This window comes from Gymnogyps californianus, chromosome 4 (assembly GCF_018139145.2).
Source record: "Gymnogyps californianus isolate 813 chromosome 4, ASM1813914v2, whole genome shotgun sequence".
In the NCBI taxonomy this organism is placed as follows: Eukaryota; Metazoa; Chordata; class Aves; order Accipitriformes; family Cathartidae; genus Gymnogyps; species Gymnogyps californianus.
This window is the reverse complement of record NC_059474.1, coordinates 82,142,556-82,159,385: the sequence shown is the minus strand read 5'-3', so window position 1 is coordinate 82,159,385 and position 16,830 is coordinate 82,142,556. Positions and strand designations below refer to the sequence as shown.

At 53.0% G+C, this 16,830-nt stretch overlaps 1 protein-coding gene across 1 annotated transcript; it reads left to right on the top strand.

Moving 5' to 3' along the window:
• Positions 1 to 14,397, top strand: PARM1 (prostate androgen-regulated mucin-like protein 1). The gene is made up of 4 exons (XM_050896420.1): positions 1 to 52; positions 11,174 to 11,881; positions 12,660 to 12,738; positions 13,357 to 14,397. The coding sequence occupies exons 1-4, from the start codon at positions 1 to 3 to the stop codon at positions 13,439 to 13,441; spliced, it is 924 nt and encodes a 307-aa protein (XP_050752377.1). The 3' UTR covers positions 13,442 to 14,397.
• Positions 14,398 to 16,830: the final 2,433 nt, after the last annotated feature.

The following is a 16,830-nucleotide window of genomic DNA, read 5'->3' as shown; positions in this document are numbered from 1 at the left end:
ATGGGCTGCTGCTGCTGCTGCCTCCTCCTCGCCCTCCTCCTCCTCCCGGCAGGTAAGGGTCCGCCGCCGCACCGGGCTGGGGAGGGGGGGGGGGATACCGGGGGCGGGGGGAGGTGGGATGGTACCGGGGACCCGGGGTGGGAAGCGATGCGATGGGGACGGGAGGCAGAAGGCAGCCCCTCTTGCCGGGGACAGCCCGGCTCCCTCCCGGCCGAGGCAGGATGCCCGGAGAAGGGCTCCGTAGAGCAAACCCACCCCACCGGTCCCACTCATGCCCCCCATGCCCACGGCTGCCACGACACCAGTGGGGCCAGGCGAGAGGCGTTTCACCCCTCTTTTCCTAGACCCCTGCCCCGCAGAAGGATCCTTAGCTGGCCTGAAGCCAGGGCACAGGAGGACAACTTCAGGGGACCACCAGCATCTCCCCACGCCCGGGCTGGAGCTCACCCCCCAGCCTCACATCCCCCTTCCCAGCACGGTCACTGCTTTGAAGGAGCTTTTATCGCTCGCCCCGGCCTTGAGTGGAGGCCCCTGCACACCCAGCACCTGGCACTTTCCCTGACTAGCTAAAAGCATCTCCCTCTATCCGCCCCCCCAGCGATATCAACCTCCCCATTTCATAAAAACACCTAATTTGACATCTTTCCCTCACTAAGACAGTCAGAGGAGACAGTTCAGTCCCTGGCCGGTGCGACAGGGAGCACTTTCAAATGACAGCACGCCCAGGTTATCCCTCCGTCCAGGCTGGGTTTTTAATAAACAACACGAAGAGCTGCTTGCTCAGAGACATGAAAACCACACTTGCATAACTGAGCGACGGGGACGCGCACAAGGAGAAATACATCGGGCGAAGCTGTTGTTATTAAATTGCTGTCGGCGTGCAGCAGAGCAGCGCGAGGGGTCAAGGCTGGGTGAGGTTTTGAGCTCCCTGCGAAAGCTCGCAGCCAGCAGCCGTGTCCCCAAAACAGCAGCTGGGGAGGCCGCGTCTGCAGGAGCACCAAACCATCATCCTGGACCACATCGACTTGTGGGAGATCGTCTCCTGTTAAGTGACCCCTTGTAAAGGGGGAGTTTGCCAACAAGCTCTTGTTTCTGTACTTTCCAAGCAAGCGCATATGGGAGGGATGGGGATGAACCTACGTTTTGCTCCGCAGGGATGCAGGGGATGCCGCTCGCCTCCTTTGCGGGCTTCCGCCTGGCCCCGATTCGGCTACCGCCTTGGTGAGCCACTTGAAAGCGGCCGGCCTCTGCTGGGAGTCAGCCCTCGGCTGCTTTGGACTTGGGAGGCGGGTTTTTCCCAGCGCCCGGGCCAAACCCAAAGCTGTTCCCACGACCATCCCTCTCTAAAGCACCAAAGCCAGCGAGGCTTGGCAGAAGAGCTGGGCAAGATTTCCCTGGAGTACGTTCCCGTGGCTCTCGGGCTGCTCCCAAACACCCCCAAAGCCCCAAATCTTTCAGATGCTTTCTATGACTTTTTTTGTCCCCATAGAAATAACACTGAAAAATATATTTATTACCCATGAGAAAACAAAAAGCGTGATTTAAATATGCTTCGAGCTCATTCTTCAGGACTTAGTGATAGAGAGGACGTCACTGGGCAGGAGCAAAATAAGACTAGGCTTTGCCTGGCCACATAATGAAATAATAGCATCTCGCACAAGGAAGTTTTTCTCCTATTATTACTTCTTACTCTGGATGTAAATTCAAACCTGCTTTGCTTTCCTGACGTGATGCCCAGCCCCATACGAACACCCAGTTGCTGCAGCCCCGAGCCCGCTTTCCCCTTTAGCAATTCACCCTGCTCCCCAGCCAGCAGCCGAGACATTTTAAAGTACCTGCAAGAGGCAGCTTTCGGCTTTAAAGGCTTTGGGTGCTTCTGCAAGGAGCCTCCGGGGAGGAAAAGCTGCTTTTTGGGGGTCTCAGAACCTGGCACCACGGGCTGCTTTGAGCTGCCACGGAGGAGATGAAGCTTTGGGTGCTCCTGGCCCGCTCCCCCATATGTGAGCTGAAGGACAGGGGAGATGAGTAGTTAATTATCCCCTCTCCCAGCCCAAATGAGCAAGCAACAGCTTCAGCCCCTAATACCTCAAAAATTCCTCTGCTGAACCCAATTGCTTCTCCTCCTGGGGAAGGCTGGGATGGAGCTGATGCATGTTGAAAGCTGCACCTAGAAGCAGTAATTAGCAGCTAGCCAGGAAAATCATTTAGCTGGTGCCTTGTCACTTGGGCAGAGCTGCTGTTTGCAACACGCCTGGCCGGCTCGAGAGCCATATCCAAGATATCTGCCTGGGAAAAAAAACATATTGCGAGGGGGCCCAAGCCCAGCTGCATGGGCATGCAGGTCCATCTGCCAGCCTCCCAGCCCAAAGAGCTGACAAATGGTTTCTCCTCCCGTGGTATAACATCCCAGGGAAATAAGCCCAGCGTAACGCATATTTGCATGTTTCAAAAATAAAGCACGCAATAGCTGAAGTGTTTTTTTTACTTAGATCAAGCAAAAATCATTTCAGAAAGAGCTGGCACTGTAAACTACTGCTCTTAATGAGGGCAAAGCTCACACCGAGAGGAAAAGTTCCCACACTGCCCAGCAGCCTCATTACGCCCAGCCATCAGCTAAAGCCACCACGCGAGGTGACAGCCTGCCAACACACCCCAAGGGGGACACAGGGCCCTGCCAGCCAGGGGTTCTCCAAGAACGCAGAGGCTTTCCACCCCAGCTCCTCATCAGACACCTCCGGCTGCATGGGTTGACCAGTAGCCACAGGTTGCTTTGTCACTCTCAGAAGGAGAAAAACCTCGAAAGACTCCTCTTCGCCTTCTTTTCTGCCGTAATTTCGTTGCAACTTCAGAATCAAGCGCTTCGTGAGTTGAATGATTAAGCAGCACTTAGCATTGGGTGGGGGAAACATCACGTTTTCTTTGTGTGGAAGGGTGGTGTGGCTACCCAACTCCGCAGCTGCCGTGAAGGGTGGGTTTGTTGTGCGACCAACAGCCCTTGCTGCTGGGTTTGGACATGAGGGCAGATGGTTGCCTGAGGACTTGGACACCCACCCCAGGCAAGAAAGGAGCTGGTCATAGGGACCGTGCAACATGCAGGCAGTCATCTTTATTTTACAAGTTGGCGTTATCATTTTTAGCTGGGAAGAGCAGAGACTGCAGGATGCTGTCCGCCTGGTTCCTCAAGAGCAATCTGCCTGCAACAGCTTTCCTCAGGGTCTGAAATGCATGCAAGAGCAAGCCAGGCCCCCATCTTAGCTCCTTCCTCCCAGGCAATAGCCAGGAGAAGAGCAGCTGCTGCTCCCAAGCCAGGCCATAACCCACCAGCCAGTGAAGACCTCACTTGGAGCCTCTCCTTGCCCAAAGCCCCCAACTTCATGTGTTTGGCCACGTGGATTTTGCTCTTGCCTTTTGCAAAAGGCAGGCCATGCATCTACAAGAGATGCTGGTACCACCCCTATGTCCAGGGAGGTGGATACTGATGGGTTTGCTCAGCAGCAACCCCTGGGGGGGCTGCATCCTCAAGGAGAGCTGCCAAGGGACATCTCCAGGGTGCCCTGGCCAGCTTCATGTTTGGGACAGCCTCTCCCCCAGGGATGGGGCCTCTGGATGGTGAGGGACACATGGAGACAGCACACTGATTTCCATTGCGTAGCTGTTTCTCTTAGCTACAGAAAGCTTCAGGCTTCAGAGCAATTAGAGCTAAACCACTTAACGACCATGCCGCAGAAGAAAACTAATCACACAGAAAGCCAGCTCGGCTTGCCAGTAAATCAGAGCAACTACAGATTTATTTGATCTGATGGCCTTAGCTTCTTTACGCAGTTATTGGATAGCTTTGCCTTTTACCTGTTGATGTTTCTGGCCCCTGGTTTTCTCACTTGGTTTCTTCCTCCTCTCACAACCAGTTTTATACCAGCACTAACACAACCTGGCATTGAAAAGAAAGGTGATAACAGCAGGAGCCGAGCTGGCAGCAAGGAAGCAGCACATCACCCAGGGGTGCTCCCGCTGCTGTTAGCATTATAGGTCACCAGCACACACATGCAGTGCTGGAGCTTTGCTACAGATCTGGAGAGCCACCACATTGGCCCTGGTTTACTCATTGAAGCTCAACATCAGCCAGATATGTCCCCAAGAGTTACCATTTCCCAGTACCAACCCAGCTAGGTCTCCCTCGGAGATGAGATGGAAAGCTTGTTCGGTCTGAGACAGAGCTTAGGCCCTGCAGAGCTGCTCCCAAACCACCCCATCATCCTTATTTCTTGGCGATAACACAGCAGGGCTCTGCAACAGTGCCCTAGAAAAGCAGAAATGCGAGTTCAAAGCCTAAACCAACCACCACATCCTCCCTCTTCCTTCTCCCCTATCAGTACAGAGCTTAATCAGACCCTTGCTTGCTGTAGATGGGGCCTTCCAACCAGAGAGGAAAGAAATGAGCAACACCAAAGCCCAAATTACATGGTGACAAACAAGGTAAGGTAGCCTAGTGCTGAACAGCTTGAAAAACAAGTTGGACCCAAAGCAAAAACCAGTTTTATTGAGTTTTAACCACCACAAGGAAACCTTTTGGCACCCACAACTAGATACTACCAGTTTTACAGCCAAGAAGCACCAGCACAATAGAAGTTTTACCTAAGCATGAACAACAGGGGAGGGAACTGCAGAAAAACAGCACAAAGTACGGTAATCCCCAGCCACAGAAACCAAAGCCAAGCCAAGAAGAAGGTCATGAACAGGAAGTCCTCACCCTATATTTAAACATAAATTGTTTTAGTGCTCTGCATCACTTAACCTGGTAATAAACCAATGCATGCTGCTGGACCAGAGGAATCAGGGTTGCTCTATCATCATTACTTAGCAAGAAATAGCATAATATAGGACCTGCAGAAGGTTAAAGAAGATCATGCACCACCAAACACATCACCCAGAGTGAGCCACACCAACTCACCTTAGTTTTTAGGGTCTAGTTACTCCTCTAAAAAGGTTGAAAGAAAAACTCATGCCTGTACACGTGCTTTCCCTTGCTAGTACCATCATTTACAATTAATTATTCATAATGCTTTTCCTATCCTTTTAGCAATACTATGCAGAAAGGACACAGCTCCAGCCACCAGCTTTTATGTCGGAGCCCCCACTGTGCTAATAGCCCCTAATCACCCTGACGAGCCTCACCTTGGACCCCCCACCCACACGCACCCTCTGCTCATTGGTCCGGGAGCTCCATTTAAGCTTGGGCTCCAGTCCCAACTCCTTGTCTTAGTTGTGTGGTGTGTATATACATCTATAGCCTTGGGTGGCTCTTGCACCTGTCTCGTGTGTAGGTTGTCTCTAATGTGTTCTTTTTCTGTTTTGGGATGATGTTCTGATGTTGCTTCTAGTTGTTTCTCTGTGTTGACCCCAAACTTAATGTATCCCCTTGTCTTGAGCAGAGGATGGGGCTGTATCAGCATCCTACTTTGCATAGGTCTTGTGGGTATATAGTGAGGTTACTATGGACTTCTGCTTTAAAAAATAGCATGGTGCTTAGGTATGGTCTTTGTCATATGCTTTCATTAGTGCCTGCCCCAGAAGCAGCTGCTGAGCTGGTGTGGAAAGTGGTACCCACCCTTGCTGCACAAGCGCAGTATGCTGTGGATGCTCAAGAGACCTCTTTGTTGTGGTGGCTTGTTCTCCTTCTGTTGTTATATTTCTTGTTCAGAAAGGGTGGTTAGATTCCTTGTGTAAGTACAGTCAGGACAAGCTGTTGGGAGGGAGAAGAAACAATACTAATGTTACAGAAACTTTTATTATCCCTGGGACATTGCCTGCCAGAGGCTGATGACCTACTGCAGGTGGGATATGGGTGCCTTACTTGATTCAGGCTGAGAGCATGCATGTGGTGTGTGGGTTAGGTCATGTAGACCTTCTGGTAATGACATCAGATGTGATGAGTCATGAAGTGAAGCTCGTTAAAAGCTCCATTTCTGCCTTATCAGTGGATGTTTGTTTGCTGTGGCATGGCTGCTCTATCTGATGTCATTCAGTTGGGCTGGAGATGTTCTCTGGTTTTTTTTTTTAATGCTGCGTTTCATCTGGCAGAACAATTTAAAAGCTTGCTGCAGTTGCTTCTGGAGTGCCTGAGAAATGCGTTGCTGGAGAGGCTGCCAGCCCAGGTCAGGCAGCTGTTTCCCAAGCAGAGCCCAGGAAGCGTTCAGCTTCTGCGAGGGTGAAACCTCTACTCTTGTGTGGCTTGCAGAAGCCAGGAGAACAGCCTGCAAATAGGAGAGGGAGATAATGTCAGGTGGATGGTTCATTCCTTGGGCTGGCAGGTGATTAGGGTTGATAATCCCTAAGAGCAAGATATTTGAATTATAGGGGTCTGGGTTTTACTTTCCTTGGCTGCTTCCCGTACTCCTAGGGAGAACAACCTAGAAAAAGGACCTTTCAAGTGGTTACCTTGTCCTGGCAGTCCCCTGCCTGCCTCTGCTCTGAGCTGGATTCTAGCGGGGTGGTCAACTGCCTTAAGTGGATTAGATGGGCAAATTCCTCAGGGCTTAATTATGCTTGTCATCCTTTGACAGCTAAAATCCTTCAGTCCCTCTGACAACCCCTGTTTGAGTTTTTTTTAGCCTTTGAAGTCATGTGGCCCTAAAAGAAGTTTTCTGCTGGGTTTTTTGTCCCTTATTCCAGTGCGCTGCTCCGGTTCCCGCTCATAGCTGCGGCTCCTACAGACCAGGTGTTGGAGAAACAAGGAAAAGCCTCACCTTGGCTTTTCTTTTCCTTTTCAGATGTGTTGGTAGAGGACTGGGCTTGCAGACAAGCTGGGTGCTCTTCTGGCCCACCCACCTGCGGGGCCGGCTGTCCGTGAGCTGGGTGCGGTGGCATGAGGCCATGTGGAGCTATCGGCCAAGGGGGTCCTCAGCCAGGTCCTTTTTGTCTCCTCATCCTAACCCAGTTCAGAAGCAGCCTGCATTGCCTCTGGGATCCTGGCTGGGCTTTTCCTGCAGTGCAAAGGGGCTCAGCCTGTGCGTGAGGGGGGTGATGTGCTGTGGTTGAGAGCTGGACCCCAGGGCAGTTGCCGGGTCCCAGATAACCCGGTGGAGGTGACGGCTCGGGGGAACAAGAGGATGGCAGAGGGCTGGCACAGGCAGGGTTTGCTAGCAGAGATTAATGCAGCACTATCGATCTGGAAACCAAAGCTTGGCTGGCAATGACCCCGCAGGAGCAGGGGGAGATGGGGGAAACCAGGGCTGAGCTGAGCAGCGTGCTGCCTTCGGCAGTGCTTGCTCTCCTGGGAAATGTCCCTGTGACTTGTGACCCGCTTGGCTGGGAGCGCTCAGCCAGCGGCCAAGGATTGTTCCTGCATCCAGTTTTGGCTCATCCTCTGAATTTATACCCCTTAGATACTATCGGAAAATTCCTGACTCATCCTGGCTAGCAGTATTGCCAGCTTTTTGAGGTCCCTATCGGTTTGCCTCCAAAGTTCAAGCAGGTCACGAGAGCTTGGCTGACCCAAAGCACAAGCAAGCCACATGGGACACCAGGGTAGCTCTGCAGAGAGGTGGTAAGCTGCCTGTGTCCAAGAGAGACTGGAAGCTTCTACATTTACAGAGAGGTAATAAGCTTTGGAGGTGCTACCAGCCCTGGGAGGGTCCTGCTGCGCTTGATGGGACAGCAGCATGTTGTGCTACGGGCTGCAGAGGCTGTCTGCTACCTGGTGGAGAAGTCACACATCTGAAATGCCAAGGTGTGATGGAGAAAGGATTATTTTACAAAAATACAGATAGGTGTTGAACCTTGATCTGAAGAACACCAAGGGCGAAGGGATGCTTGGTCCTCGTTTGTCAGCACTGCTGGCACCCTCCGCTACCACATGGCAGCTGATTTCTGCCCTGGCTTAGCCGTCTCCAGTGCAGACCTCTTAAAACAGTTGATGAGTGCTCTGCTCAGGGCATGCATGAGCTGCAAGCTACTCTGGCAATGCAATGTCCTGTCAGCTGGGCACCTTCAGGCAGCATTGCAGAGGTTGAGGGGTTTGCTGTTGCAATAGCACTTGCAGTGATGGTGCCTTGCATCACTGCTGATGGGGGAGACCGACTTGGTGTCGGTGTAGCTTGTGTGTGTGGGGAAATAATCCAGTTATCTGAGGTCAGAAGTGCAGGTGCAGGGAGGCTGGTGGAGCTGGGGCAGGGCTTGGGTTCTTCACTCATGCCTTTGTATCAACTTGTATTGCTGGTATGCCTTTCCACCCATGCATCTCCAAAGCAGACCCCTCTGCTCTCTGGCAGAGACCATGCCTCCTTTTGCATAAGGCCCAGGATGGCTGCATGCTGTTAAATCCTTGAGAAAGACCCTGTTGCTCAATGCTCTTCATGAATCCAGCCAACGATTTCATGTCCCACCCTCGGCCGTGAAAACCAGCGGGCTGTGTTCTCTTGGGGTTGGGGCTGATGGCACCTTCAGCTCGTGCGATGTGGGAGGCTGTGGACTAACAGTACCTGCTAGAAATGGCGTTTGTACCTTCTCTCCCTTGAAAAAGGAGATGCAGTTTCAGCAGCATCCCTTCTTTGTACTCTGCCACCTGCCCGCCCGAAGTGGGTATGTTGGGAAGACCATATGGGGATGCTTCAACCCAGTCAAGAAAGGGCAAGGGGCGGTACCGGTGTAAAAGCAAAAAGGGCACAAATCAACCACTTGAACCTCAATATCAGCATGTTGAAGAGGCAGGTTCTTGCAGATTGTTTCTGGCCACTGAAAGGGATGTACCAAATGGTGTTGCTCCCTAGCAGATGTTGCTGCAGGTGCTTTGCGGGTCCCACCGTGCTGGCATGGGACCTGCCTGTGCTGTAGGGGACGTGGCACTTGCTGCCTGTGGCACATCAGCGTGGAGAGCTACGCAAGGGGATGGAGCGGCACAGGGAATATTTGGTTTTATGGTATTGCGGTGCCAGAACTGAGAGCAAGGGAGCCACCAGCCTTTGCAGAAGGAGGGGCGAGGATGAGTGGGGACCCATCAGGATTGTTGGACGGAGCCGGCGCTGTGGGCAGGCTTTGTCCTGGTGAGGTGCTGTGGGTGAAGCCAAGCTGTGAAAACCAGTGCGTTCAGCTGAACTAATGGCTTTTAAGCTCAGGATTAGCACAGTAATGCAGCTCAAGTTCACATGCCAGTAATGCCCAGAAAGACCGAGATGTAGAGGTCTTGGGGTGAGGAGACATCAGAGAGCCCTGTTGATGGCAGAAGCTTTGCAGGAACCTGGTATGCTTTGGAAAGTGGAGAAGGAGGATGTTGGATGTCCCTGCTGCTGTGGTTGGGCCGGGTGTGGAAACCATGGGTGCTGAGCCATGGTGGCTTATTTGGTAACCAGACTCCAGCTTGTCATCCATCTCTTCTCCCTTGTCCTAAGGTCTATCAGCCTTGTGCCTCAGCAGACTGAGAGCCTGAGGAGGGTGAAAGCTCAGAGGCATCTCCAAGTGCCTGTCTGTGGGAGAAGAGCACCCATGGCCCCAATCCCACCTCCCAGACCCTCCTGCTTGGGAAATGGGGTCTATCACAGGGGGTACCTACGGTGCCAGGAAAAAAAACTTTTGGGTCAAGTGTGCCAGGGACTTGTGCTCCTGAATACCTTGGGGTCTAGTAGAAGTCATGCCCCAGAGCTGGCTTTAAATCCCTGGCCAAGCATATGTTTGCAGTCTCTAGACAGAAAATGCCTTCATGAAAGGTGTGCTACATACCCAGCGCTTGCTGCAGTGAGCTGGAGGTCCTTAGCAGAGATGTCCCTTCTGCTGTCCTCCTCCACTGAAGGTGTGCAGGTTGAGTGAAGCCATGTCAGATGCCTGCAGCCCTCTGTTTGCACTGATAGCTGAAAAAAACCAAAAACATGGTTTAATGGGTCCCTGCTCACTGGTGCTGCATCCCACCATTCCTACACACAGGTGCTAAGTGTTGCCATTTCTCCTTCAGCATGGGGTGCTGTCTGTGCCCTGGGAGCCTTGTGGCTCTCCTGGGTGCTCAGCAGTGAGGGGCTTTGCTGGAGGAACCCCGTGTTGCACAGCCCCTGCTCCCAAATTTGAGTCCTTCCCAAGCCACTGTTTCTTGGCGCAGCTTTATGTGCAATGAGAGTCGCGTGGTGGGACAGCAACAGCTCTGTTCTGTCTAAAATGCATCTCCAGTGCAGGTTGGGTCCTTTCTTGCTACCTTGGGTGTCACCTGCATGGGTGGCATTTCAGTTTGACTTTGGGAGGAGAGCAGGTTTGGCTGTGGTGGTTGACAACATCTCCTTGGGGGTGGCTTGGTGATGGGGAGGAGACCCTTATGTGCCCACCAGTGATGCCCAGCCACGTATGATCTGCAAGCTCCTCCTGACGAAGAGCTACTGTGATAGCTGTCTGTGCTCTCACTGCTGCTCTGCCTCTGGACCTGAGGTGGGAGTTTGGCTTCAGGGTTCCCACAGAATCAGCATTTTGCTGAGGTTTTTTTTTTGTCCTCCGCAGTCATACAGTAATTAGTTCGTTGCGGCTTGTTTGCGCTGGAGCAAGTTCTTGGTCTTTCCAGTGCTGGGCTTGGGATGTTCTGGGGGTGTAAATAAATGAATGCACGGGAATAAAAATCCCTCCCGATGTCACTTAGTGCTGGCACGCTCTTCCCTTCGCCCAGCCGTGCTGATGGAGCTAGCTGCTAGTGCTGGCCTGGTGCTGAGTTTAGCCCTGGAGAGTGTGTGTGTGTGGGGGTGAAACCCTAGCAATCGGCTGGTGGAGATAGAGGAAAAAATGACTCATCTTCATGCTGAGAAATGGAGAGAAATGAATGAATGCACAAGGAAATGGGAGGAGAAAGAGGCGTCTTGTGTTGTCATTCCCAGCTGCGTGGTGGTTGCTGCCGAGGAGGAGCTTGCTCCCCTGCTGCTTTGCTGGCTGCTGGGAGGAGATGCTGGGAAGATGGAGGGGGTGTTTGGGGATGGCGGGGATCCCAGCCTTGGGGAGAAATGGTGCTGACCCATGCCGGGGCAACTGGTCTGGTTTAAACCTCACCTCTAGCTATGTAGTGATATTTCCCATTTCTTTCTTTTAGATGGCTCTCAGCATTTTAAAAACAAATTTATTTCCAGCTTCATTCCCAAACCCTTTAGCGTTCACCCAAACCCCAGGTGGCCCCGAGGATTTCCCCATTATTAATACTTCTTTGTCTCACTCCTAGGACTGGGTGATGACTCCACAGCATCACCCCTCACCCCCGCCAGCCCTCCTTTCCCCTCGGAGGGGATCCCAGCGGGGCCAGGCTCCAGGGATGCAGCTGTCCCCGTGCCAGCTCCTGGCCAGCCCTCGCTGCCCATGTCCTCGGGACCTGCCGGAGATGGGGCATCCTCCAGGCTGGTGGAGAGAGATGGCCACAATGCCACCCCTGCGGCGGCACTGTCCCCTGCTCCTGCCTCCGTCACCGTGAGCTCCATCACCACAGCTACCATCACCACAGCAGACAGCCCATCTGTAGCCTCCAACCCCAGCTCGGTGCCACCAACCTTGGAGACAACCCCGGGTCTTCGGACAGCAAATACTGCCAACTTGGCAAGAGGCACGATGGATTTGGGGGCAGCTTCCAGCCCCACGGGTATACCTGCATCATCATCCTCCTCCTCCCTCCCCACCAGCAACCTGTACTCATCCCCCGGGACGGTATTGTCCCCAACGCCTGTCCTCATGAGCCCTGGCACCACCCAGCCACCAGCGCTGACCAAGGACATCCCTTCCCTGGGGACGCTGGCCAAGGCATCAAGCCTGGCTGTGGAGCCAACGTCCCCCCCAGTGACTGTGACGAGCCCCACCGCGGCCGAGGCCATGGCCACTGGCAAAACCACCCTCTCCACCGGAGTCACCATGGAAGAGGTCCCGCGTGCCTTGAGCGCTGGTAAGCACCACTGCTCTCCATCTGCATATATATATATAGATATAATGTCAACCTCAAGGTGCTTAGATAAGAGGGGCAGACCCCCCGAATTGGAAGGGAAGAGGTGGTCAGCTTTCAGAGAGCAGCATTCAGCAAAAGCTGAGCTTTCCTGGAGGACCCTATGTCATCTGCTCCACCGGTGGAGACAAGGAGTTGTAGATACCAAACCTCAGTTGCCTGGAGATGTGACTAAAATCCTTAGTTGCAAATTTGACTTGAAACACTTAAGGGTGAGAGGGAACAAGTGCCTGGATGGTGGGTGCAGCCTGAGTTAGGAAGATGTAGATTTTTCTTCTCCCTCCTGGAGACCTCACTAAGCTGACACCAGCTTTCACCTGTCCTCTTCCGCAAGCTCAGATAGCTTAAAAGTGCTTCGTAAGGCCAGAAAAGGGAGGGATCTGGAGCATTTTCTAGCCTTGGCTCAGTGCTAAATGCTGCCTGGCACTGGGAGGAGCATCAAGGAGCAAGTCCATAGTCCTCAAGCAAAGCCCAGCTGTGTTTTATCCCAAATCCACCTTGCCCTGCCTTTATGGGAAGGGAGTCATTGCAAAAAAATGTAGGGGTGCCCAGCATTGTCCACAGGAGCTTTGGGAAGCAGTGAGGGAATGTGTCCCCCCCCTGCCCCTGACCAGAGATGGCTGGCATGGGTGTATTGGGAGCGGCTGGGGTGTGGGGTGAGTGCTATGGGGCTGGGACTCAGGGGGGCTGAGCGCTACCCTTTCTGATGCTCCCTCCGCAGGGAGCATCGTGGCCATAACCGTGACGGTCATCGTGGTGGTGGTGCTGGTTTTCGGGGCAGCGGCGTACCTCAAGATCAGGTAAGGCTGTTTTTGGGGTCCCTGCTCAGTGGGGTGCTTGAGCTGTGGCCCCCCCCCAGGCTGCAGCCCCTCTCACCATCGCAAGGGTGATGCTCAGGGGCAAAGCCCTGGGGAGATGCTGTCCCCAAGCCCGGCGGGGCGATGTGCAGTCTCTAGTCCCAGCATGGCTGTATTTTCTACCGCTTTTATACTGAAAAGCAGAGTTTTTCTTCCTCGTTTTACAACAGCCTCACTCAAATGCCGGAGATGCTGTTCAGCATAGTCATAACCAGTAATTATCCCTAGGGCAAGCTGCCGCCACGGGTCTTGCTGTGACTTAGACAATAAACAGCAGTGTGGCCCAGCGCTGAGCATCTGTAATGAGGCTTTGCTGACAACTGAGACGAGCAAAGGTCTTGTTTTAATTCCCTGGCATGTCCCAGTCTGGTTCAATGGGGGCAAAATCCTGCCTAGGCTTATTTTCTGTCCTGGTGCTTCCTGCTAAAATATCCCAAAGCTCGACCTAGTGAGGACTTGCATGCAATTTTTTTTTTTTTTTTTTTTTTTACCCCATGGTAAAAGAACTAATAAATCCCCAAAGCAACTGGTAATGCTGGGCGGTTTGCTTTCCCCTGGCAGGCACTCCTCCTATGGCAGACTTTTGGATGACCACGACTACGGCTCCTGGGGCAACTACAACAACCCTCTCTATGACGACTCCTAGCAGGGACAAAGCAAAAAAAATTAAAAAAAAAAATCCTTAATTTATAAGCGCTTCTGCAGCAGAGCATCCGCTGTCGAGGAGGTGCCCGGATGCCAAGCCACTGCTGCGGGCAGGATTACGGCGGGTCCGACGGATGACAGGCGACCGGAGGGTGGGCGTGCTGTGCCCACAATAAACCGGAATTTTGGCCTTTGCGTAGGAAACTCTGGGTCCAGGGGCATGTCGGTCCCTTGTTTTGTAGGCAAGGGAACCCAAATTCCCCAGGGGGGAGGTAAAGGGAGAAGATGGAGATTCAACCAGTGCCATGGCATCCTTTGAAACGCTGCTGCCCCATGGCTCAGGGAGGGGGACATGGGGGCTGCTGAGCCAGTGGCAGGTGGGGGTCTGCCCTGCTTTCACATGCCCCTTCCTCCGAAATCACCTCCCTGCATTGCCCTGCTGTGAAATCCTTCGCCTTGTCCTGCCAGGAATGACGAGCAGTTATGGGGCTGCTCCATCACCCCTCCCTTTCTTTTTCTGCAGGTGCTTCTGCACAGAAGCTTGTCAGCTCATTTATTTCCATTTAATTGTGGTTCCCCCCCACCCCAAACACAGCCTGGGAGCCTGTGGGAAGGTGCATTGACCACCCACGCTGCTGGGCCGAGAGGTGCCCCATTTCACACATGTGGGTGCTTGCTCTGCAGCTTTATTTTTAATCTGTGAAAAACTTGGCCGCTAAAATACAGCGAAACATTTTTTTAATCCCCAATGTATGTGTTCACCTACTAGCGTGTGAAGCCGGGGGGTGGCTGATGGTAGGGCTGGTTTGGGGAGGGGATGCTCACCCCAGCCCACGTCCCCTTGCTTGGCTGCTTCTACCTTGGGCTAAATCCCCCAGCAATGAAAAGCAAAGCCCTCAGCTTGTGTGGCCTTGATAAATAAATCTGCACCAGCAAAGGTTTGGGGCATCCTAGCAGGCTTCTGGGACTGGTCACCATCACCCCAGGGGCTGCAGACTGGCTGCTTCCCACAGACCCTTGGCAAGACGGTGGCACAACCAAGTTTCCGGAGGGGTTTTGGGGAAGGCAGATAAAGCTGTGCCAGTTTGCAGCGGTTTATGTCCCTGCTCTTAATTACCGAGTGTTTTCATGCATGGGGAGGGTGTGATGTTCATCAGGGTATCCTCCAAGATACCTCTTTGCTAAAGCTGAAGCCCTGAAGCAGCAGGCCATTTGCTGCAACCAAGAAGAAGCCGCTGTTCCCTATGGGATGCAAACAGATCAGGCAGGAGAGGCTCGAGCTGCCATTTCACCCGAAACGCAGGCGTTTTGGTTTGCTTCGGGTTAATCGGCGTCGGTGGCGCAGGCTGGGAAACAGGCTCTGCCGTTCGCCCTGGCTGCTAAATGAAGCGTCCCGGGGAACATCAAAGCTCAGGGTGTTTGCATGATTGCTTCCTGCAACAGATGCATCATCTCTTGGTTTTAATCAAGCGAGCGTAATAAATGCGGCCAGCACCATAACAGCCACCTGAAAAGGTCAGGAGAAAGGAGGACACCTCCTCCACCTCCGCTTCCCAAAAGGAAATGGCATCATTATGCATTTTCCTTTTCCTTCCTAGCCTTTTTTAGCCTCTTTGGTGGCTCATCCTTTCACCTCCCTTTTTATGTTAGTGTTGGTCGGGTGGCTGAAGCCTGGCTCAACAGCGAGACTTCAGTGCGGGATTTGCTGGCACTAAGCCTACCCACTAAGCTGTGGATACCAAGCCGTTCTTCACCCTCTTTTAGTTCAAACGGGGTAGAAACGGAGAATAAACCAGCGAACGGTCGCTGCACCTTCAAACCACGGCCAGCCTGGGAAACTGTTGGGGCTGGGAGCATATACAGGGCAAGATTTATGGTAAGACTGCTCTGTATCCCACTCGCCCTCTTCCCTGGGACAGCATCCTGCCAGCCGCTAGCTATTCCCGCCAGGCTCCGGAGAGATGGGATGCGTTTAGGGAGGCAGGGGAAGAGAGGGGAATGTGATGCCGAGGCAGGAAGCACAGCGGCGGCGCAGGCTCCGAGGATGCTCGGGTCGAGCAAAACTCCCTTTCACCTTTTCGGCAGCCAAGAAGAAGTGAATTAGGCCACCTTGGCTAAGAAAAACCACAAACTAAGTTAAAAAAAGACCGCACCCTTACTTCTCTTGAAATAAATTGGACGGCGTGGTGTTGCACTCACCCTCCCCGAAACCACGCAGAAAAGGCTCTCCCTCACCCCTGCCGGCAAGAAGTCGCCCATTGGGGAGTCTGTCTGCTTTGCTCAGCTTTAAAACCCCTGCTCAGCTACAGCTCAATGTTGTCCAGCAACAGCAAAGAGCAGGCGTTAAAAAAACAAATCACCCCAAACTATTAAAAAAATCACTCACTTTGCTCAAACGCTGCTGCTAAAATAAGTGAGGGAATAAAGGGAGAGGAAAAGCCATCACCTTCGCTTACAAAATATATAATCCCCAGGATCCTTTTTCACGAAGGAGAACAGAAATCAGGTGTCATCTTCTGCAGGACACTGAGTTTCTAGGAGGAAGGCTTGGCCAAGAAATTAAACCAGACCTCATCAGCGTGGGCTAATTTCACATGCAAATTCACACTTCATCTCTGCATCAGCGGCGAAAAACGGAGTCGCTGTCTCGTCCCCAGCACCGCCGAGCTGCGGGTCCGCAAGGCGGGCACGTGGGCTCCGCTTTCCTGCTCAACCCTATACTTAGATGCTTAAAATGAATGAATCTCTCTTGCCTACAACGCAAGGAAGAGGCTGTACATATTTTTGGGGATATCCTGGGGTGAAAAGAGATCCCTCACTTCCCGCAAGAGCCTGGGACCAGAAACCGTCCCCAGCGCCTTTTCTTTGCTCCTCGGCGCGGTATAAGCAGCAAGGCAAAGCCTCTGCCTTAAAGCGCTCACCTAACAGGGAAGGTAAAAGAAGAAAGGATGGACATCCCGCCTCCCGACACGGCTCAAGCCTCCCAGCCCATCACCCGAGCCTCAGGCCTGCGGAAGGGACGGCACACCCTGCCGAAGTGGAGACCCTCATCGGGGTCCACAGCCGGCCGTGAGCCTTTCGAAAGACATTTACACAGCGCCTGAGCTTTGGCTTTATTTTTCCCCCTCCGGTGAAAAAGGGCTTCTTGCAAACCTGCTTGTATTTTTTAACGGCGCTCACTGCTGTGGGTAGAAAGGAAGGCATGAGGCCGTTACCCGCCGGCTCTGAGCAGCAAATCATAAATAAATACATCGCATTCGTTCCCATAGTTCGGAAACAGAGCCGAAACCAGCAGGCTGGGATACGTGCTGCGGTACCACCCCCGTGACTCAGAGCATCCTCCTTAAAATGAAAGGGGTGAGTGAAGCTGAGCCAGGCTCCCAGCTTGGG